The sequence below is a fragment of the Panicum hallii genome, chromosome 4, assembly GCF_002211085.1.
Source record: "Panicum hallii strain FIL2 chromosome 4, PHallii_v3.1, whole genome shotgun sequence".
NCBI lineage: Eukaryota > Viridiplantae > Streptophyta > Magnoliopsida > Poales > Poaceae > Panicum > Panicum hallii.
This window is the reverse complement of record NC_038045.1, coordinates 44,974,321-44,996,219: the sequence shown is the minus strand read 5'-3', so window position 1 is coordinate 44,996,219 and position 21,899 is coordinate 44,974,321. Positions and strand designations below refer to the sequence as shown.

General features: G+C 51.1%; 4 protein-coding genes and 1 long non-coding RNA gene across 5 annotated transcripts; all 5 read right to left on the bottom strand.

The window, feature by feature from the left end:
• Nucleotides 1-1,170: 1,170 nt before the first annotated feature.
• Nucleotides 1,171-2,566, bottom strand: LOC112890851 (2-hydroxyisoflavanone dehydratase-like). The gene has a single exon (XM_025957718.1). It carries the CDS (start codon nucleotides 2,479-2,481, stop codon nucleotides 1,381-1,383), a length of 1,101 nt encoding a protein of 366 aa, XP_025813503.1. The 5' UTR covers nucleotides 2,482-2,566; the 3' UTR covers nucleotides 1,171-1,380.
• A 1,049-nt stretch (nucleotides 2,567-3,615) lies between these two features.
• LOC112890854 lies at nucleotides 3,616-5,833 on the bottom strand. Its single transcript, XR_003228353.1, has 3 exons — nucleotides 5,545-5,833; nucleotides 4,122-5,117; nucleotides 3,616-4,037 (listed from the first exon to the last, which is right to left on the bottom strand). It is a non-coding gene; the product is annotated as an uncharacterized LOC112890854 (long non-coding RNA).
• A 1,481-nt stretch (nucleotides 5,834-7,314) lies between these two features.
• LOC112889686 (probable carboxylesterase 7) lies at nucleotides 7,315-9,149 on the bottom strand. Its single transcript, XM_025956434.1, has one exon. The coding sequence runs from the start codon at nucleotides 8,864-8,866 to the stop codon at nucleotides 7,409-7,411; it is 1,458 nt and encodes a 485-aa protein (XP_025812219.1). The 5' UTR covers nucleotides 8,867-9,149; the 3' UTR covers nucleotides 7,315-7,408.
• Nucleotides 9,150-15,979: 6,830 nt separating this feature from the next.
• Nucleotides 15,980-17,282, bottom strand: LOC112889680 (tuliposide A-converting enzyme 1, chloroplastic-like). Its single transcript, XM_025956430.1, has one exon. The coding sequence runs from the start codon at nucleotides 17,120-17,122 to the stop codon at nucleotides 16,151-16,153; it is 972 nt and encodes a 323-aa protein (XP_025812215.1). The 5' UTR covers nucleotides 17,123-17,282; the 3' UTR covers nucleotides 15,980-16,150.
• Nucleotides 17,283-20,039: 2,757 nt separating this feature from the next.
• On the bottom strand, nucleotides 20,040-21,159 carry LOC112889559 (26.2 kDa heat shock protein, mitochondrial-like). The gene is made up of 2 exons (XM_025956266.1): nucleotides 20,843-21,159; nucleotides 20,040-20,736 (listed from the first exon to the last, which is right to left on the bottom strand). The coding sequence occupies exons 1-2, from the start codon at nucleotides 21,060-21,062 to the stop codon at nucleotides 20,336-20,338; spliced, it is 621 nt and encodes a 206-aa protein (XP_025812051.1). The 5' UTR covers nucleotides 21,063-21,159; the 3' UTR covers nucleotides 20,040-20,335.
• Nucleotides 21,160-21,899: the final 740 nt, after the last annotated feature.

The following is a 21,899-nucleotide window of genomic DNA, read 5'->3' as shown; positions in this document are numbered from 1 at the left end:
GAGGTGCATATGAGCAATGTGCTGGAGATGCTCTTAGCATGGTGCAAGAATTAAAGAGTGGCGACATGGTTTATCTAGGAAAAAAATGGATGAGAGGGCTAAATCGAATTTATGCCAGGGCCAAATCCGGCCGTTTTGTGGATCTCTGGCATCAGCCTGACTTGATCCGGTGGCACTTCGCCGCTGATGGCCAGTACCCATCACGTTCAGCCCCCTATGTGAGATGCAGTTAACCGGGAACAAGCGCAGAATTTTGCTTTGGCTGCTCCTATCCTACAGCGCAAGCTCCTGACTGTTGACAGGATCATCGAGCGAGGCGAGCAGGCCAGCCCGATCTGCTAATCCTGCAGAACGAGAAACGAATCCATGAGCCACCTTGCAGCCAATGGCTCCTGGTCTCCTACGGGCAGCACTGCAGCAGGTCTGGAATCACATTTGCACGGCACAGGCAACGGGGCTACATGGATTTAAAGAAAGAAATGAAAACAGGAATCATATATACTACTGGCAACTTGCTGTACATCGTTTCTGTCTACATAATGTGGCGGCACCTGGGGCCATACATGAAGCTGATTGGAGACCGAGCCCGTCCCTGAAGAAATGGCGAACCTCATCAGTGCGGCGTCCTCCTTCCAGGAAGCTGACAAGTGCGGAAAGTGGATTAACAGCCTGAAGAAGTTGTCGCTGGCCAATGAGGCTGGTTATCTGGTGGTTAGTCTTTTGCTGATTTTGCCAGTGCGCCTTCGTGTTGTGCAGAGTTTGAAGTGAGGTGGAGTGCATCTGGGCGCTTTTGTAGAATCTGCTCTAGCTAAGAGAAATGTCACAACTCACAACAGAGCTTAAAGCATAGTCGCTTTACTCTTTATCCGTAACACCTTTGTTCAAGTTCCTTTGATTTGGGACCAGAACGGATTCCAACATTGTAAAAGTTTTTTTCTTACCGAAACATAGCTTAAAAGTGTATAAGAAAATGTGCAGTCACGCCCGAACGAAGTGCTTTTGTACCACCGATCAAATCACTTTTTCACTGCGGTACATAGTTAGACCCAGTTTGATCTAAATGCTAATGGATGAAAAATAAATGCTAAAATTTTATTACTAGTCCATCCAAACAGAAATGCTAATGGGGTGAAATAAATTTTAACCAAAACTTAAAAACTTTAGCTAAAATTTAGCAATCAACTTTAGCTCCATCAAACAGGCCACGCACAACAGTGCCGTACATTATTTCTTCACAAATACACTGCAAATTCATACATTTATCTTGTTTTGTTACGATCTACTATTTAATTCATGCTCAAATTGGTTACCCGCCACACCTCAAATTTAATTTAATCTGTGCTCCGCTACTGCCCAAGCAGTGGATGATCATTCACCACGTCAGAGCCAGCAGCTTGGAACGGACACCCACTCATGGCGGAGGAAACTCAGGACCCGCGCGTGCAGCAACCGCGCCTGCTCGCACTCCGGTTTGGTGTAGTGGAAGACGTGCCCCTCGCCCGCGGACTCGTGCAGCTCCACCTCGCCGCGGTAGCCGCTCGCCCTGAGGCTCTCGTAGTACCAGACGCCCCACTCCCGGAGAGAGTCCTTCTCCGCGACGCAGACGAGCACGCGCTCGGCGGCGATGCGTGCCGCGCTCCCGCCGGCGGCCGCCGAGAACGGGTTGCACAGCGGGTCGTCGAGCCCCGGCGTGCCGGGGCACACGAACCGCCAGAGCGCCTCGGCCTTGTCCCTCAGCACCCCGGTCGTCGACGACGACGCTTCAGAGTTGAAGTAGGCGTGGATCACCAGGATCCCCCTGATGGGCACGCCGAGGCTGCGCTCGCCGGCGCGCACGGCCATGTTGTGCGCGATGTTGCCGCCGGCGCTGACCCCGGCCAGGAACACGCGCGACAGGTCCCCGTGCTCGGCGAGCCAGGGCTCGGGCTCGCGTCCCTCCTCCTCTTCACCCGCCGCGTGGGACGCCACCCACCTGAGGGCCTCCCACGAGTCGTCGTGCGCCGCCGGAAGCGGGTGCTCCGGGGCGAGGCGGTACTCCGGCGAGACGACGAGGGCGCCGGCGTCTGCCGCCAGGCCGTTTAGGTACTCGTGCGTGGGCCGGTGCGCCGCTGACCCTATGACGAAGGCGCCGCCGTGGTAGTAGACGATGACGGGGAGCCTGCCCTGGCGCCCCGCGGCGGGGAGCGGCGGGAGGTAGAGGCGAGCCCAGAGCCCCGAGCCCGGGTCGATGACGACATCCTTGGACGACACGCCGGTGCGGGCGGCGTCGGTGCCGGCGGGGACGGTGTCGGCGGCGCCGAAGCGGACGACGCGGCCGCTCTTGTACTGCCGGATGAAGGGGAAGAAGTCGTGCAGCACCTCGCCGTCCGGGTCCATCGCGCCGGCCGGCCTCTTCGCCTTCCTTTTGCGGACCTGCCAGTAAGCTGAGGTGCTCTGCGCAATGGTGGAGAAGGAGAACGACGGCACTCCCACCCACCACATGATTGCCGGCGTCCATTGATTTCAGGAAAAAGTCCAAATCATATACTATAAGCAAAGTTTGAATAACCCTCTAAACAAACAAAATTATTGTTTATTTAACCCCTCTGGTTTAGTAATCCGGTGCACTATTCACCTTTTGGCCCCACCTTAAACCGGATACTTTGAAGCAATCTTTGAATTATTTTGGCAAAATGTTCTGAACATATCGAAGCAATGTCTGAATGACATTCACTGGTTCCAGAAATAGCAATGTCTGAATGACTAATAATTTAATCCACTTGGTCTTCACAGAAGCTAGAGACGCTAAGATAACAAATGGGCTTCTAAAATAACTGATAATTGTTTGACATAGAATTTTTCAAACTAACTATATCAACAAAAACAAGGTAAAGATCAGCATTTGTTTGTTGGCAGTTGCTTTCTTCTTTGTAAGAGCAGGCTGCTTGGAAGTGGATGCTTTCTTCTTCTTCACTGTAGCTGAAGGTCCTTGGGAACGCATGTCATCTTGAACTCCTCTTGCATTCCTTGACTTCTTTAGTGGCCTACTACTCTCCAAAACCTGCAATGTACAAAGCTTGATCAGTTTTCAGTAAAAATAATCCTGCACGAAAAAAAGGTCAAGCATTACAGAAAGGTAACTTGCCTCTTTTCATGCCTCATAAATCCTTCTCTTTGCATTAGATCTAGGCCCACATGTCCTAGTATTGTGACCTTCCTTGCGACATTTCTTACATCTGATTTTTATTCCTATCCTACTAACCTTTGTGGCTTAAAAACAATGCTGTTATGGCATGAGCACATGGTATACCAGCCAGCTGCCAGTATCTGCAAGAACATGTTCTCTTCTCTATGTCTACTGTGTATCTTTTATCCTTCTGTCTGATCTCAAATCCATTCTTTCCATTCCAAATTCCTGAGCAGTTTTGTGCTAGATCAATGTACTTGTTCATCTTCTTGAGAATGTTTGGACAGATCTTTGATGTCCATCTAGCTGACTTGGCTCTGTTTTGCTGGATCCTGACATAGACTCTGGTCCTGATTCCCTCAAGCATGGAAATGATTGGATGAGCCCTCACTGTAGAGAGATAGGTTTAGGGTAAAACACCACACACCCTAATAGAGGTGGGGGGGGGGGGGGGGGCGACCTCATATATATATAGCCAATGTGGCTTGGAGTACAAGCAATACAATCATGTATGTATGGAAACTATACACGCAGGTTATACATATCTAATACTCACATCTACTATCCAATTGTTGAAACTTTCACACATATTGTTATCTACACTATCACAGTTTGACCCAAGGTTGAACCAAGCTCTGCTCCAATGCTTGGGGTTAGTGTTCATCATGTCCTTGGCACCAGTTGGAGTTAATTGGGCTAGCTTTGCATTGCAAAAGTTGAAAAATGGCACACTTGACGCCTTTGCACACATCCAAAAGGGTTTCTGAAAGTCATCATCCCTATGCTTCTTTCTCCAATTGGCATAAATGTGTCTTGTACACATTCTATGCTCAATTTGTGGGAATAATTTTGCAAGAGCATTGAGAAGACCCTGCATTACCAAAAAGGTGTGATTAGTATATGTACATCAAGTTGTGATATAGCAAATGTGATATAAAATTGTGAAATATTATACCTTTTGCTGGTCAGATATTATAACCCAGTCCTTGCCACCTAATAGAATCTGAAGATCCTTTGTAAAAGTCCCAAGAACCAAGACCAAGAGTTCTCAGTTTCTTTCTCCACTACTGCCCATGCTATTGGATAAATCTGATTGTTGGCATCCCTTCCTAGAGCACAGATAAGCTCACCATTGCAGGCCCCTTGAAGAAGCACCCATCAACTCCAATGAGTCTCCTACAACCAGCTAGGAATCCCTTTTTGCAAGCATCAAAGCATACATAAAACCTTTGGAATACAGGGAAGTCAAAGTCAGCATCTAAACATACTGCACATGTGCTCCCAGGGTTGCTTCTAAGAATTTCAGCTTGGTAACCAAATATCTTTGCATACTCTCCTTTGCATGAGTCATATATCCTTCTCATGGCAATAGCTTTTGCTCTCTTTATCTTGGACAGTGACACATCTGCCCCCATCTCAAGCAACACAATCTCCTTGATATTTTGAAGCTTCCATGATGGATTTCACCTTCTCCATCTTTATCATCTTCAGAAGGAGGGGAGTAAAAGGACAATCTCTTCTCATTCTCTTTTGTAGATGAACTGTAAAATGCTCTGACTTTCTCAATGTCCCTTCTAGTCTGATCTTGGACAGTCCTTCCTTGACTCCCTCCCTGAACCTCTCCATCACCTCCATTAAGTCTAAATGTCTCTACATATATTTCAGCTACTCCATCCTCTGATATGCAATCAGACATGTAGAGGCAGGCTTTATCATCTACAAGCCTCCTCAATCCACTACTCAGCTCATCTCCAGGGAATAACCAGTGAAATTCAACATTATCTTCGACAGTTAGTGCAACATGATCACACAAAAACCCTCTCAGTTCTGGCAAGGATACCTTATCCCTCTCGATGTGTGATACCTCAACTCCCCCACAACACTCCCATCGAAATCAAATATTCCCCCAAAATGAAACCTAACAGCAATGAAATCTCGTGGGTCCATGTCCCTGACAGCATTGAGCAATTCATGATATAACAATGTACATCACTAAGAACCAGAGAAAAGCCACACAACTTTCAATCTTAAAAATTGCTACAAACCAACTACGACCTGCTAACCGCAACTGGACCAACTATGACAACAATTTAATCAAAGATCAATTCCCCCAAGTTGCATCCTGTACAAACCCCAAAAACCACGGACATTAGCAGAAATCAGACAAAATTAGAGCCTTAATTCATGAACTAATGGGGACGTCTATTACTGGTACTCATTTGGATCCAAAGGTAACCAACTAAAACACCCAATTCCCACCATGATCTAAACCACCGTACTTCCAGTTGCTACAACCCTAGCCGCCTAATATACACGATTCATTGCAATCTGTACTGTACCTAGGGAAAAAGGGGATAGGGCGGGATAGGGGGACACACCTGCTTCAAGTAATGGTCGCCGGTCAAGTTGTGTGGCCTGCGATCATCGCCTTGCTCGATCCACCGGGAGGACTAGAGGAAGCGACGCGAGGAAGACAGAGACGACGAGGAACACGATGGAGAGTCGCAAGGGAGATGGCCTGGGCCGACTCAAGGGAGGGGGTTAAGTGGGCTTTGATTCCATCTGCCACGCTAGCATCCCACGTAGCGCTATTCGCCCCAAAACCACCGTCAGCAAAACCGGATTAAGGTGGGTCAAAAGGTGAAAAATGCACCAGATTATACAAAACCAGAGGGGTTAAGTAAACAGTAATTTTGTTTAGGGGGGTTATCCAAACTTTGCTTATAGTACAGGGTAGTGATTTGGACTTTTTCCTTGATTTTATTAGGCCGAATGCAGAGCAGGTTTCCTACTCCTACCTCTCCCAGTTTCCACTTCCCATTATCAGCAGCATGGAATGATTGGATCAGCTGGCTGTCAACTTTCATCGTCTCACTGACTGGTGTAAGATTCACTCGGTTTTTTTTTTCCTCCAGCCGAGAACACGCAAAGCTCGCGCATGTTTGGCTCTGTTTAGTCGTTTGTTTGTTGCAAAAATCAGGATTGCGACCTGCAGATTCAGCCAACGTTCTTGGGAAAATGATCGTTCTCTGGGCCAACAGCAATCTGAGAGCAAAAACCAGCATCACAAGTATCCAATTGTTACATATTCTCTTTGAGAGGAAATCTTACTTTGCCACATGGTATAGCTTCCCCCCCCCCCCCCCACCCCCCACCCACCCCCAATAGAGCCGGTGCATCAATGGAGGAGAGGAGGATTAGAGAAAAAATAGGGAGGGAAAGAAGAAAAATGAAAAGATTGAGGAGGAAGAAGGAGCTCAGCCCCCACCACTAGGTATAGCAATGCAACCACTGGGTGGTAATAAATTATGGTCATAATACCCCCTTCACAATCCAACTCAGACCTTAATCATTCTAGCTCAAAAATACATAAATTTTTATGTTGAATTATTTTTGAATCCGATCCTTAAAATTTGTGGGCTAAATCTTTAAGCCCTTTACCACCCTTATGTGTCCTATGTAGGTATTTTTCCCTTGGAAAATCCCGTACCAAGACCATCCTAAATCAGTGCCATTTATCATTAAAAGTTATGATGAGAGTTACTTGCAAGCTGATGGCCCAGCAACCTAGGCCTCATTTGGGTGCCTTACCCGCGCCAGGAGATGATCAACACGATGATTAAGATGAAGCTCGAAGCAAACTAAAAGCTATGAATTAGTTTCTTTTGCGATAAAAAAGGAGGAGGGGGGGGGGGTGGGGAGGGGGCATCATAGTGGGGTTTTAGTCTATAATAACTCTTAGGCCTGGGAACCCTGGGTTTGATTTGTGCGGGTGATCTAGCTTGAATCAAAATAGGTCATTTAGGCTTTTCTCCTTTTCCCGCTCTGGTTGCATCCCGAACATTCTGAATTTACATTCCTTGTTCCCTTCGGCAAAAAACCACAACCAGTTTCGTCAAAAATCTAAAACTCCTTCAAACGAGCCTTAAATCTCACCTGACGTGTTCTAGGAGGCTCAATATGAATTTTGATGTCTTATAAATCTGTTTTAATATTCACTATGCTTTTATGATGGTGTTTAAAAATTAAGGTGCTAGAGACTCACATAACACCTGATTTTTTTATTAGCACAGAATTAGATCTAATGTGAGCTAAAAGATAATGTTGTATGACTCAAAAATAGTGTTGAAAGCTATACACGGACAAAAAAGGAAAAATGCGTCCCTAGATGTGCACTAGCAATTTCACGTGCAGCAGGACCACATCGTCACAGAAGACGCATAAAAAACGCCTGACTCCGGCCTAGCCACGGCCACCGCCGGCGATGAACTCGGCCACCTTGTCCGTCTCCCGCTCGGCCTTCTCGCTCCTCGGGTTCCCCACGAAGTGCACGTGCACCTCCCCCTCCGTCACGTACGTTTCCACCTCCCCTCGCCAGCCGCTCCTCCTCAGCCCCTCCGCGTACGCCGCGGCCCGGTCCCGGAAGTTGTCCCGCCCGGCGATGGTCACCAACACGCGCTCGCCGGCCATCGCGCGCCACGCGCCCGGCGCCGCCAGCGGGTTCACGTGCGGGTCGTCGATGCCGAACCTGCCGCCGCACACGAGCGCCCACGTCTGCTCGAGGCCGTCGCGCGCCCACCGCTCCCCGGGCTCCGCCCCCACCGGCTCCTTGCCCCAGAAGTAGGGGTTCAGGAGCGCCACGCCCGCGATGGCCGCGCCGCCGGGCAGCGGGCGCCTCGCCCCGGCTCGCACCGCCAGGTTGTGGGCGATGTTGCCGCCGGCGCTGTCGCCGGCCAGGAAGATGCGCGTGGCGTCCCCGTGGTCGGCGAGCCAGGGTTCCGGCCCCGACAGGCAGCTGGACACCGTCCACTGGAGCGCCGCCCACGCGTCGTCGTACGCGGCCGGGAGCGGGTGCTCCGGCGCGAGGCGGTAGTTGACGGACACGGCCACGGCGCCCGCCTTGTGGACGAGGATGTTGAGGAACGCGTGGTAGAGCGGCGAGGACGGCGACTCGATCACGAACGCGCCGCCGTGGAAGTAGAGCAGCACGGGCAGCTTCTTCTTCTTCTTCTCGCCGCGCCGGCTCTTGGGTGGCAAGTAGAGCCGCGCGCTGACGCCGGTGTCGGTGCCGAAGGCCACGTCCTTGGACGCGACGCCCGTGAGCGCGTCCACGCCGGGCGGGACGGTTTCCGTGCCGTGGAAGCGGTGGACGCGCCCGCTCTTGTACACGAGCACGTACGGCCGGAAGTCGAACACGACGGCGTCGTCGTCGACGTTCGCGCTGCTGCCGGCGGTAGCCGCGTCGTCCGACGCCCTCAGCTCGTCCGTGCGGACTTCGTCACCAGCGGCGGCGCCGGACGCCGGGGGCGCGTCGGTCACGACCTTGGCATCACCGTCCTCAGTTGCAACGGCAGCGACGTCAGACACAGACACCTGCACCTTATCCCTCGTGACATTGGCGTCGCCGGAGGCCGGGGGCGCGTCGGTCAGGAAACTGCCGTCACCATCTTCAGTTGCAACGGCAGAGCTGCCAGAGGCCTGAGCCACCGCGTCCGTCGTGATCGTGACAGTGGCGTTGGCCTCCACGGCAGCAGCGGCGCGGTCCACGATCAGCCGCATCCTGCCGCCGGCGGCCTCCTCGCGGACGGCGATGTCGAGCACCGGCTGCCTGGTGGACAGGTAGAGGAGGGAGGTGAAGAAGAGGAAGGGGAGCACGAGGCTGGCCAGGCACCTGGTGCAGGAACGCGTCCTGGACGCCATCCCCGGCGCCGCGCCGCGAGCGCCACTACCCTGCTGGCTGCCGCTCCTTCCCCAATCCAAGCTGCAGTTCAGCTTCTGGCCGTTCAGATTCAGGGTTGCACTGGTGCGGCGAGGTCGGTGGCAATGGTGGATTCGACTGCCGGACGCCGGGCGCAGCCCGCAAGTCTGCAGTGGGGAGTGAGAGTGAGAGTGCGAGGCAACGGCATGGGCCAGGTGGCACGGTAAGGTGCAGGCGGGAGACAAAGATCATGGTGGGTAGCACGGGGCCGGAAAAGTTTGTGCCGTGTCACGAGTTCGGGGCACTGAGGGGTGGTGGTGTTCGTGTTCGGCGTGGGACGGTGCCGTTTGCTGCAGATCTCTTTTTTTTTTCCGGCTGGCCAGAAAGGCTGTTTTCGGCTGGCCACGAGCTGGAGGCTGCGACTGCGAGGCCGCAAGGCCGCAGCCCGCAAGCGGACAAGTGCGGAATAGCCCAAAGGGGCCTCCCAAATTTAAAGCTCATCGCATGGTGCCATGGATGAAGTGATAGGCTTGATGGCTAGCTCATAGTAATAGTGTTATGGTAAATCCTCCTCGTTTCCAGCGTGAGTGGGCCGCTTCGACAGTTCAATGTGGGCTTCCGGCGTGTGCCGCGGACGCGTAACAACGAACAACAGCTGCCGCCTCCGGCCTCCCCTCGATCTTTGATCCGTGGGGACAAAACGAACGTGTCGAGGCCTCGAGGGCCTTTCGGTTCACTCGGTTGCCGTGCAAGACATTCCCAACAAAAAGAACAAACAAACATCTAGCGTGACACTCGGGGTGCGCAATCTGTGCGGCGCAGCGTTGTGTAGCCGTGTCTCGTGCCGTCGTCACATACCACAACATTAAAATAGCAACTACTGTTAGTCGGTACAAATCAAAACATAGTGTTGAAATGTTAGGTGGTAAAAACTAGCGTCAAACTATGAGTCGGTGAATCTGTTTTTGTACAACTTATCATCCATCGGTATTTGATGTGGTATTTTGGGACCAAGAATCAGTCACAATATAGATAAAATTTGAAGCGACCATCGATCGCTATAGCCGTGGGCTAAAATGGGCTAAAAATTAAAAGATATAGTAGAATGCTTTACCCGCGGAAGGTCCAAAACGTCGCTAGCCTAACAATATTTTTTCTATCCCACAACGGTTTGAACCCTAGCCCGCCGCCTCCATTCCTCAACCGTATGTGTGCCTAAATCCCAACCCATCGCCGCACCGGCCGCCTTCGTTCCACCACCGTAAGTCACCATCCCCACCATCCTTCACCGTTTGCATCCTACCACTGTCGTCTCTAGCGGCTGGGCCAGCCATCATGTTCCCTACCATCTTGTTGGAGTGCAGCTTCTCAACTCTAGCCCCCATGCCTCTGCTCACCAAGCCATCACCACACCATCGGTCGTCGTTCCCATCTCCACCCCGGCTCTCTAGCACCCCAGGTCTTGGTACTTGATTCTTTCTCCCATGTTCGATTGCAGTTGAAGTGGTGGTGGTTAATTTCACAACTAGAAACACACCCCCTCCCCTATGTTGCAGTAGTAACACAGGTTGAAAGCGTCTCTACATAGATATTTAAATATGCTTTTTGACACGATTTCAAGAATGAGTCAAAGTGACACAATACACTACTACAAAAACAATTCCTAGCAACGCGCCGTTTCTTTTCCAGAGACGGGTCAAAATGTAACCCGCTTCTATAAATGGAGCGAGTTTACTGTACCATCCAACCCGTCCTGGAAATATATTTTTAGGGACAGACGATAGTGTTACCTACCCCCAGAATGACCACCATTTTTAGAGGCGGGTGACGACATCATCCGTCCCTACAAATAGCATTTCTAGGAGCGGGTGACGGCGTCACCCGCCCTTAAAGATGACCACCAAATATTCCCGCCGGCTTCGCGTTCAGAAAATAAATGAAGTTCATCTTCTCCTCTCTTTCTCTTCGAACCTTATCTTCTCTCCCTCACCCCATGCACCGCAGACCGCACCCATATCCTTCTCTCACTCCCTCATCTCGCGATGGCGATGCACTCGCTCGCGCACGCCTCCCATCTCGCCACCCCAGATCCCATCTCGCGCTCGCTCTCCCCGGCGAGGCCCATGGCCGCCGCCGCCACCTCCTCGCACTCTGCCTCCGCCTCCACTTCCGGTCACGATGCAGACCTCCCCCAACTCCAATCCCCTCCCCTCCCCTCCATCGAGCACGCCAGCCAAAATCCAGAGAAACCACCGACAACGGGGGTGCGTTGGGCAGCGGAAAACAAGCACATGGAGGAGGTGGCCACGGATCAAGCCAGCGGGATCCGCCGGCCGGCGAAGATGGACCGGCGTTGCAGCCGCATGGGAGGTAGAGCGTCAAAGGTGGCTGCTGACATGCGGGGGTTCGTGAAGCTAGCAATCGCCCCGCTGCCATCATTGTGAGCTTCCATGCTTTGTCATCCCAATCAATGCATTTTTCCCCAAACCACGCATGCTTTCAAATCAATCTGCTCATGCATGCGTTGTGATTTTTCAAAAGGAAAACTCTACTCTGATTCTTCTACCTGGCTGTGGAGGGCTCGGGAGTCCGGCGAGCTGCTGGAGCTCCAGGCCCGCCTCTACGAGTCCATCAACGCGATCTCCCTCGCACTAGAGGCGGCCATCGCCATCGAGCTGGAGGCGGCCATCGCCATCGAGCTGTGCCTATGCCTGTTCTGGCTGAACGTGGTCTCCGCGGGCGCGCTCGGCCTACAGCGAGATCTGGCGCGGCGGCCTCCAACGAGGGGGCGGGAGCAGCGGGCGCGCTAGGACATTGCGGCCTCCGACGAGGGGGCTGGAGCAGCGGGCGCGCTTGGCCACGGTGGCCTCCGGTGAGATATAGCCCCAGCGGCTCCGACCAGCGAGGGTGCAGCGTGGACCCGACCAGCGAGGGGTGCGGCGGCTTCGACGACCCTTGGCAAGGAGGTGGGCAGCCACAGGAATGTCCGGCTCCGGCGGCCGTTGGCAAGGAGGGGAGGGGGCGGCTGGAGGGCTCCATTGCGGCGAGGATGACGTGGGTGGCAGGCGTTGCCGCACCAGGCCGATTTTTTTGGTTCTATTTGTAAGGGCGGGTCATAGGCTCACCCGCCACTGAAAATCATTTTCAGGGACGGACACGTTACCCACCCTCTGCAAACAGCATTTGTAGGTGCGAGAAGCAGGGGAGGGTACCGCACCCATTGCTACAAATGCAATTTTACCGCACCTAAAAACCACTTTCAATGTTAAGAGATATATAAATACATTTTTAACACGCTATCAAAATGGTTTCGAAATGATATGGAGTTAGACAAGCTTTTAAACGTTTGTAATATTTAGACACATCGTAAAGCGTATCACACAATCGTCTATAGCCACCTAAGAATGCTTTTTGACATGATACTAAAAATAGATCAAAATGATACAAGGTTGAGTAACATCTAGACACGTTGCAAATATATCAGATAACTGCTTACAAGTACCTGAAGGCCTTTTTTGATACCATACTGAAAACATTTCAAAATGATACGAAATTGGACATACGCTTTAAAAGGATACCATCTTAGGATAGGTCCCGTTGCCACTTGTTTTCTTATGTTGATCCCACACATTACAAGTTCTTTCTTTTATCTTTTCAACCGAGCCCGACCTCTCATTATATTCACGGGCTTCACCTATTTTCCTTTTGAGCCCAACATTCAGCTAGAATTTTGTAACAATATAAATAGCAAAAGAATAGCAGGAAAAAGAAAAAATATGAAAATAAACCAGATACCCACGCTCCTATGCTGCCAAAACGATCAAAATAGATATGTCATCTTTGAGTTTGGAGAAAGAAATTACGAAGCCTGAAGATTTCGTATACCAATGCAGTGGCGGAGCTAGGATTCCAAAGTTGGGTATTCCCATTGCCAAACAAAAGGTCCATACCAAAAGCACCACAAGAAATGTTCATAAGTACCGATAATTAACGGTACATGTCGTTCACATCTTATATATCCATGAAATGAAGGGAAAATGCAAAATACTCAAAAGATAATTAAAATGTGGCTTTTAGAATGGATTTGAGAAGTTTGCAGACAACATCCTGTCTTTCTTGCTTCTTTATTTGAACCAGCGTAACAGCAAGGATTGTGACTAGGATTTTCAGACTGGAGAGGCATTCGACATTCAATCATTTCGACATCCAATCAAGGGAGCCAGGGCCCGTAGTGCTCACAAGACACCAGTTGCGCTCGCTATTACTGTGTTGCATCACCGGCCGCTCCTCCTACGAGCTGCGATGGTCGAAGTGTCGGGCTGCCAACCTACGTGGTTGGCGTCGACCTCCCCGTGCCCTACTAGCGACGAGCCATAGCCCACAACGCTGATGCACAAGCTGCCGCCAATTCGCCACGACTCTGTCCGGCGTCCGCCTCCTGTCGCTCGGTTGCGGCACGCCGCTAGGGTCCAGGATTTGGAGGATTTTGATTTTGATTTCGCTGATCGGGGAGAATGGGGAAGGAACGACTGAACGAGGATGTCAAAGGCCGAGGCCGAGTCGCCCCGACGGGCAGCGTGCAGTGAGATAGAGAGGGGAGGTGGGGTCAGCCGATGGAGCATGGCCTGTGTCTGTGGATTTTGGGCTAGACTGGTGGGAGGAGTGGAGGGAGGGATAGGCCTGACTTCTCTCGGTTGGTTGTTGGGCTGCCTGAGAACTCAAGAAACAAAGATTTAGGCTCCATAAAACTTGTATATATGTATAAGCTTATAGTTGATTTGTCACGAAAAATGTTGGGTATTCCTGGGAATACCTATACATCCATGTAGCTCTGCACCTATACCAATGGTCTCATGCTGATGTCATAGTCACTAGCTTTCATGGCATGCACATAGGCTGCATCCTGCCAAGGGTCTGCCGGCCCACCAACCCTATCTGGCTTTCAGTAGCTAGATAGTTACTTGACTTCTAGATGCTTTAAGATCCGTGCGCGAGCTAAGACCGTCTGATCCCTTTTCTCCTCTTCCTCTCCTCTTCCTCCTCTCCGTCGTGCGCCGCCGATGCCTCCCGTGCCGCCAAAGAGTCGAGTCCGGAGGAGCGAGTGGGAGGTGGAGGAAGCGGCTGGCGGCGAGGTCACCGCCAGCTAGGGTGGTGGTCGAGGTCGGCGGGGTTAGGGTTTCTGGATTTCCGGCGACGGGGCTCCAATGGCCGGGCGCTACAGAGGAGGAGGTCGGCGGCGGTGGCGGCCCGGCGGTGGTGGCGGTTCGTCTGGTGGCGGAGGCGAGATGGCGCGGGAGCGACGCCAGCCGGACGGGGCCGGATATCCGATGGCCGATGGCCAGCAGCCCGGCCGTTAGGTTAGGAAGGGTAGGGCGGGTAGGCGGCGCGGTGGCTGCAGCTGCCGGCCGGGACAACAGCGGAAATGGTGGGGGTGGAGCTCGCTGGGGAAGATGATGGGGAGAGGAAGATGGGCCGGATGCACCGCCGGTCCTTGAACTTGGCTCGGGGTGTTATCCCGATCCCCAAACTTTCAAAATGCATATTTAGATCCTTAAACTTACTAATTGTATCACCGAAATTACAGGGCTATTTTGCCGAGTTCCTTAGAGAGAGTTGTAAGGTTCAAATCACAGTTGTTTAAGGATTTAAATTAAAAGTTATATAATTTATTCAAATAAAAATATATATACGCACAAAAATAATTCATACCGATTTACTTGTACAAATATATTCAATTACAGAAGATCTGTATAGAAAAATTGTAAAACAAAAAACTTATATGATGAAATTTGTAAATGATAGAAAATAAAAAATTAAAGTTTGGAGGAAATATTGGCAAAGAAAATATTCGGCATAAAGTTCTGAAATAAAATTTTATTTTTTTGAAAATATAAGAGTAGAGCAGAAAATTTTAAAAATAAAATTTGGATCCATATGTAATCTCCATATAAGTTGAACACTTTCACTTTATAATTTTAAAATAATAATTTAGACTTCACGTAATTTGATTAGCAAGTTTGAAGATCTAAATAAGCATTTTGAAAGTTTAAGAATCGGAACAATACTTTAAGCCAAATTTGAGAACAGACCTGCATTTTACTCTCTGGCTTGCAGAAGCTGGAGCCCCCGCCGGCCCAGCCCGTCGTTACGTGTGGTACGCGTGCCGAGGTCAGCAAGTAGCCAGGATCAAAGACACGGCCCACAGCAGCCCCAGCATGGCCCGAAGCAGTCCGCCGTTTCCAGCTCCGCTTGGTCCGGTAAACCTATACGGCTTCCGGTAGTTCTTTTTTTTATTACGTGGCTTCTGGTGCTGGAGATCCGTGCAAACAATTATATACGTCCGACTATCCTCTTCATCACTTGCGCAGCTGCCCTGTTCGTTCGTCGCCTCCCCGTCTCCTGGCTGCTGCTGGGTGTCCGCCGCCGCCGCCATGTGCTGCTGCTGGGCTTCCCGCCTCCTGGCTGCTGTTGCTGGGCGTCCGCAGCGGCTGCTGCCTGCTGCCCCGTGCTCCCGTGTGCGCGGCTGCCGCAACGTGGCGCCGCCGCCGCCGCCTGCTGCCTCATGCTGCCGCGTAGCACGCCGCCGCCACCCACCGCATGCGTCGCGCTTGCTGGCGCCGCCGCACATGGGCCCAGCAGCCTCCGCCGCCGGAGAAAAAGCTATGAACAATTTATTTTTTAAAGAAAATCTTGATCTAGATTTTGGTAAATGTTGAATTATTTTTTAAGGATGTTGAGGTAATTCGTAAAAAATATTGAATGTAGTATTTTTCAAAATATTGATATATATATTTGTGAAAAATTGTTGAATCTACTATTTTTACATGTTGATCTATTTTTCAGAAAATGTTGAATTTAATCTTTTGAATTGTTAAATTTAGATGTCTAATTTCGATCTAATAGGCTTAATAGGCTTTAAAGCTATAATGTTTACGAGCTTCCACAAGTTTTATAGGAGCGCCAAACGTATGCCGGCAAAAGCACGCTCAAGGCACAGCGGTGTCGGCAGCGGCCGGGCCCACTGGCCAGCGGCGCAAGGCGCGGGACTGGTCACGTTCGACCCCACATGCACGATGAAAAATCATCACGGGAAGAAAACTTCAAACAAGTCCATCGCTCCAAATGAGATGATTTTAGTTTTTTTAAAAAATGAGATGATTTTGAATCCAGAGTTCTGTGCCATGATACCCGTACTTTGACATTTCAATTTAATACAACCTTGATTCCACATGCTTGACTACGTGAACACACCTTGATTCAAGTTTGCATCGGGATCAGCCGTGCAATCAAGCACGAGCCATGAAAGCCACCACACGATCCATCAGCTCCTCGGCGGCCGCCGTCCCCGGCTGCCGGAGGTGGAAGACGTGGTCCTCCCCCGGGGTGTCCTCCAGCTCGGCCTCGCCGCGCCACCCGCTGGCCAGCAGCGCCGCGTGGTACGCCCGCCCCTTTGGCGCCAGGAAGTCCTCCCCCGCCACGGCCACCAGCACGCGCGCGACCGGCAGCAGCGCCAGCGACGGCGCCCCCGCGGACGTCGGGGACAGCCGCGGGTCGTCCATCCGGGCGTCGGGATTCCCGGTCATGAACCGCCACTCGCGGCGGATGCGCTCCTCCAGCTCGGGCCCCATGGCGCCCGACGCGTCCCAGAAGTAGGGGTGCACCAGCAGCACGCCCCGGATCGCCGGGCGCCCCTCGGCGCCGGCGCGCATGGCGACGTTGTGCGCGATGTTGGCGCCCGCGCTGTCCCCGGCCAGGAACACGCGTGAGGGGTCCCCGTGCTCGGCCAGCCACGGCTCCGGCTCCGAGCCCCCGGACGGCGCGGCGCCGCAGGCGGCGGCGACGGCCCACGCGAGCGCCGCCCACGAGTCGTCGTAGGCCGCGGGGAGCCGGTGCTCCGGCACGCGGCGGTAGTCCACGGACACCGCGACGGCGCCGGCGCGCGCGGCGAGGGCGTTGAGGTAGCGGTGGTACGGGACGGAGTCGGCCGACTCGACCATGAAGCCGCCGCCGTGGAAGTACACGACGATGGGCAGCTTGGCGCCGGCGCCGGCCGCTGGCGGCAGGTACAGGCGGACGGAGACGCCGGTGGCGGGGTCGATGGTGACGTCCTTGGAGACCACGCCGGTGGCAGCGTCGTGGGGGGAGGCCGGGACCGTGTCGTTGTCGATGAGGCGCTCGACGCGGCCGCTCTTGTAGAGGCGGATGAACGGCAGGAGCTCGATGGCGACCTCGTCGGCGGCAGCGTCGCGGGAAGCCATCCGGTTGCTGTCTGTGAGCGGACTTGGGGATGGTAGACCAGAGATGGCTCCCACGGAGAAATGCCGTGTCCGTTCTGGCCTCTATAGGTTTATCCTTTTATAACTGAAGCTTGCGCGGTGCGCTTCAATTTTAGAAAAATACAGCAGCCTAGCTGTAGTCCGAAAAACATGTATCCTACAACAATGACATTGATGAAGTACTGAAAGTCAGAGCTGCTTACCTGCTAGCAGTTGGACCAAATATAAGAAGTCCACATCCAGTCTAGTCCAACTTAAAGGGAAGAAAATCCGATCCAATCTAATCCAGTCCACTTGCTAAAAGTTCAAGGTGCATTCAGTTATCCAGTTAACTAAGAGCATCTCCAACCATAAGTCCTATATTTGGATCCTATAATTTGTATTAGGGATATATTTAATGTATTTAGGGTAAAGAAAAGCTTATATTCCAACAACGGGGTCTCAAATCATGCCATTTACAACTAATTGGGGAAAGATTGGAGCGGAGGCATTGGGAAAAGAAGTCTTTGTCAGTTAGATTTCGTGGCAAAAGGGAGATAGGACCTAACCAATTGAGTTCTATATCTAGGACCTGGGAGACTGAGTCCTAAATTGATTTGCCAGCTTTTTGTAAAATAGAACTCCTGTTAGAGGCTATTTTTTTCTTTTAAACCCTATATTTCAAGATAGGATCCAATTTAGGATCTCCAATCCTATTGGAGATGCTCTAACACCCCTAACAAAATCTCTATCCTAAAGATATAAAGGCTCTTGAAAATTTGAAAATGCTCTAACAAACGTCCGAATCGAATGTGAGAGAACCCATTCATTTTTTTTCTATTTTGGAAGGAGAACATCTCTGCTTCTATTAAAGTAAATTAGATTACAAAAGGATTGGCCTGGGGAGAATGAATCATGAACAAATTCGCTGTAAATTCATGGAAGTGAATAATGAACACATGATGCTGTAAATTCAGTTCTTCGGAAAACGCAACTTGGAAAGCTTGTCAGAATGTCAGGTGTTTGAAGTTTGAACAACCATTTGAACGTGATGTACAAATCGCACAAATGAGCGCGTTTCTTTGATTTCTTTGGCAGTAATGAACGAATGATCTCCAGTTTCGTAGCATGCCACTTGCATGGGTAGTAGAATTTTAATCAAGATTATCAATGATTCTAATGTACTTGTCCGTTCTGTGAGTTTTCATTTTCTCAACCACGAGTTTTCATTTTTCACAACCTCCCTCGCTTTCAGGCCAAATATTGTGATGTCATCGCCAAGGGTCGTCAGATTCAGCGCAGGCTGCACAATCCGGAGCCTACGAAAAGCTGGAAGCGATGGAGGGGAACGCGAAGCCGATCAGCGATTGGATACACCTGATGCACCTCTGAGCGGCGCGTTCCCGGTCGTGGGAGCCCGGTGCAGAGGTTACTTTGGCTCTTCTTGAAAGCAGAGTAGGAGGCCATGGCGGCGAGGAAGATGAAGAAGGGAGCAACAAGACTGAAGACCTAGAGGAAGGAGACTTGGGTAGAAATCAGGAATGATTTCAGAGCCTAGCAAAGCCTGTCAGGCGTTGATCAGACCAGTGTAACTGTATGTAAAGAATATTTTTCCTCCAAATCAGTTTGTAATCAGGATGCGCCATTGCGTTGTACTTCTTATACTTTTTTTAATACTTCTTATACTGGTATTATTGTAGAGAAACTTGAAAGTTCTATCGAATAATTATATCGCAATAATTATACTGTAAAACAGCACAGCATGTCGTTGGACATGGATCCTCTGCGGTACTTCACCTGCAGTTAGATCACTAACATGCGGGTCTGATCTCACACGTCAGTGACAGAGAAGTACTACGGAGGAATCCCATCCGTTGTGGTCTGTACATTCTTTGTGGCTTGCTCCAATTTTGGAAACGCAAATCGAATTTCAGACGAAACTATCAATAGATTTAAGAGGACAAATAGGTTCAGATTTAATAACCAAGGATAAACACACAATCGCAATGTTCAATTTCAGGAAACCACGAGAACAGACGACATCCACAGATCATCGTGCCCATAAAAAAAAGAAGAAAAAAATCAAACAGGACGAGCAGGGAAAGGTTGCACGCTGCAACTTCGCAGCAAGGCTGAACCATCGAAAATTTCAGATTCAGGCAATGTAAAACACAAATTTGCAAAGGATGAGCATCGAAAAAAAAGAAGAAATAATCCACAAGAACACGAGCAGGAAGCACAGATGGATGCCTTTTGATCTTCTGCTTAAGATGCTTTAAATCTTCCCTGTATCTTACATCTTTCCTCTCAAACTCTTTAAACTGATCCTTGCAGGCCTTCATGTTATTCGCAAGGTCCTAAAGACACAAAAGAACAAACAAAATAGAGGCACCTTCTGGTAGGAAATAACACGTTTTTCAAACCTTCAAATACCTCTTGCCTTTTGACACGTTAATTATAAATAGACTCCATTTCTCTTTAAGTTTGAGAGCTCTGTTGAATCTTCTCCATGATTATAACTAATATGCATATTCAGAGGCAAACTATCAACAAGTTTAAATTTCACCAGGGATAAACAAAATCAGATTTAACGAATGATAAACAAATTCAGATTTAACCAAGGATAAACACTCAATTTCGCAATCCATCAGAGCTGCAGGAAACCCACAAGAACAGCCGAACAGGCAACATGCATAGATTCCAGTAACTAGCTAGGCATGTCATTTGCCTCGAAATTCATGACAGATCATCATCACCCATCCAAGAAACTCAGCAGGAGGATTATGGAAGGTTGCAAGCTGCAACTTTGCAGAAAGTCTGAACCATCAGCAAGTTCAGATTTAGCCAAAGCCAAACACAAATTCGCACAGGATGAGCAATGCAATAATCCACAAGAACACAAGAACAGGAAGCACAGATAGATGCCGATCGGTAACTGCATATACCATTTCCACCAGAAGTTCATAACAAGGTCATCAGTGATCATCACCATCCAAGAAGCTAAACTCTGCAGGACGAACAGAAAGGTAAACAGGGCCGCCTCAGACATCAGGCACGAGACAACAACAGCACCAAAAAGAAACGTCTCCCTCTCGTTCGCAACATCTCTTCATCAGTAATGACTACTCCACTAAACTACTACTAGTGCACTGCAACTACGATATCGACTGCAACTATGAGACTTGAGACCTAAACGGGCCGATTCGATCCCCACCCCTACTCGACCTTGATCTGGAACACGTCCTTGCGCTCCTCGGCCTTGATCTTGGGAACGGTCACCTTGAGCACGCCGTTGTTCATCTCTGCCTTGATCTGGTCCATCTTGAAGGCCTCTGCGGGGAGCTGGAAGCGGCGGGTGTACAGCGCCGGGCCCTTGCGGTCCTCGGGATCCTTGTCGCCCTCGCCCTTGATCACCAGGATGTTCTTCTCCGCGGACACCTTGACGTGCTCCTTCCCCAGCCCCGGCATCGCCACCTTCAGCTGCACCGCGTCGTCGTCCTCCTTCGACACCCACCACCCGTGCCCGGAGAGGCCGGTCCCGGACGCCGCACCGCCGTGCTCCGTCAGCGCCAGCAGCTCGAGCAGCTTGGACGGCTCGCCGAACAGGTCCAGGGCGCCTGCAGGAAGAACCCCCAAATCATCAGTACTCGCCGCTCGGTCTCACTTCGCCGGGTTAGAGCAAACAAGCGGGAAGGGACGGGCCAACACGAGGCGGTACGGTACCTGTGGAGAAGCGCTTGGGGACGGAGAGGTCGAGCGCGAGGCGGCCGTCGACGGTGTCCTTGCCGCTGGGCTTCTCGGAGGTGTCGTCGTCGCCGCCGCCCTGGGTGTTGAGGAGGCGGAGGGCGGAGGCGACGGGCTTCTCGAACGCGGACGGCGCGGCGGGGAGCTCCTTGAGGTAGTTGGCCAGCGGGGCCCCGTTGACGACGGCGGCGGAAGCCATGGATGGATCTCCCTCTCTCTCTTCGCTCCCCTCCTCTCTCGGGATTGGGGTTTTGAATTTGGATTCTAGCGGAGCGCGCTGCGAGGAGTGCCTTGACAGCGACGGAAATGGGTGCGGGGGTTTAAAAGCTGGAGATTTCTTGGGGGAGGGGATGGCCAAGGGGCATCGACGGTTCCAGTGCGCCGGGCCCCCTGCTTTGCGATTCGTGCGCACTCGCGAGGGGTAACGGCCCCGGGCCATATGCCTTGGCCGCTACTCTGGTGGACACCACCGAGTTTCTTGGCGGAGGGGATGATGGCAAGGACACGCCCACGCCGCTGAGCCGCTCCAATGGAGGACATGCTCCACCGATTGGGGACGCTAGTGAGTCGCTGAAACGTGGGGCCACCCACCGCATTCTCGGTGGGCCTCCCAAGAGCCAAGGCCCAAGGCATATTGGACACCGAATTCGTGCACACACTCTGCGCGAGTGCGCGTCACACACACAAGTAATCTCGTGCTCCCGTCTGCGGTAGACACTTCACTCAGTTTTCAGTACAATAGCTGCGAATCCTGTGATCACGATTGGTTGATGCGTACACAGTGCAAGACATCTCCGGCAAACTATGTCGGAGGTGTGTCGGTATCTTACCACGCTTAACGAGGTATATCCTCGAGTTAGTGAGTTACCACCACGCTTAATGAGGTATATCCTCGAGTTAGTAAGTTTATAGGTAGAGTATTATCAAGATTAGAAATTTGAAGGTGCAAGAAATATAAAGTTTAGATAAATTCAGACCGCTAAGAACGTAATACTCTACGTCATATATGTAGTTTGTGTTGTCTTAGATGTTGATC

What these genes read in the sequence shown, in the direction of transcription:
- LOC112889680 (XM_025956430.1), bottom strand. Translation starts at nt 17,122, where the DNA reads ATGGCTTCCCGCGACGCTGCCGCCGACGAGGTCGCCATCGAGCTCCTG.
- LOC112889559 (XM_025956266.1), bottom strand. Translation starts at nt 21,062, where the DNA reads ATGGCTTCCGCCGCCGTCGTCAACGGGGCCCCGCTGGCCAACTACCTC. An exon ending in CCCCAAGCGCTTCTCCACAG is followed by an intron (nt 20,737 to 20,842) that starts GTACCGTACCGC and finishes TTCTTCCTGCAG; the next exon opens with GCGCCCTGGACCTGTTCGGC.
- LOC112889686 (XM_025956434.1), bottom strand. Translation starts at nt 8,866, where the DNA reads ATGGCGTCCAGGACGCGTTCCTGCACCAGGTGCCTGGCCAGCCTCGTG.
- LOC112890851 (XM_025957718.1), bottom strand. Translation starts at nt 2,481, where the DNA reads ATGTGGTGGGTGGGAGTGCCGTCGTTCTCCTTCTCCACCATTGCGCAG.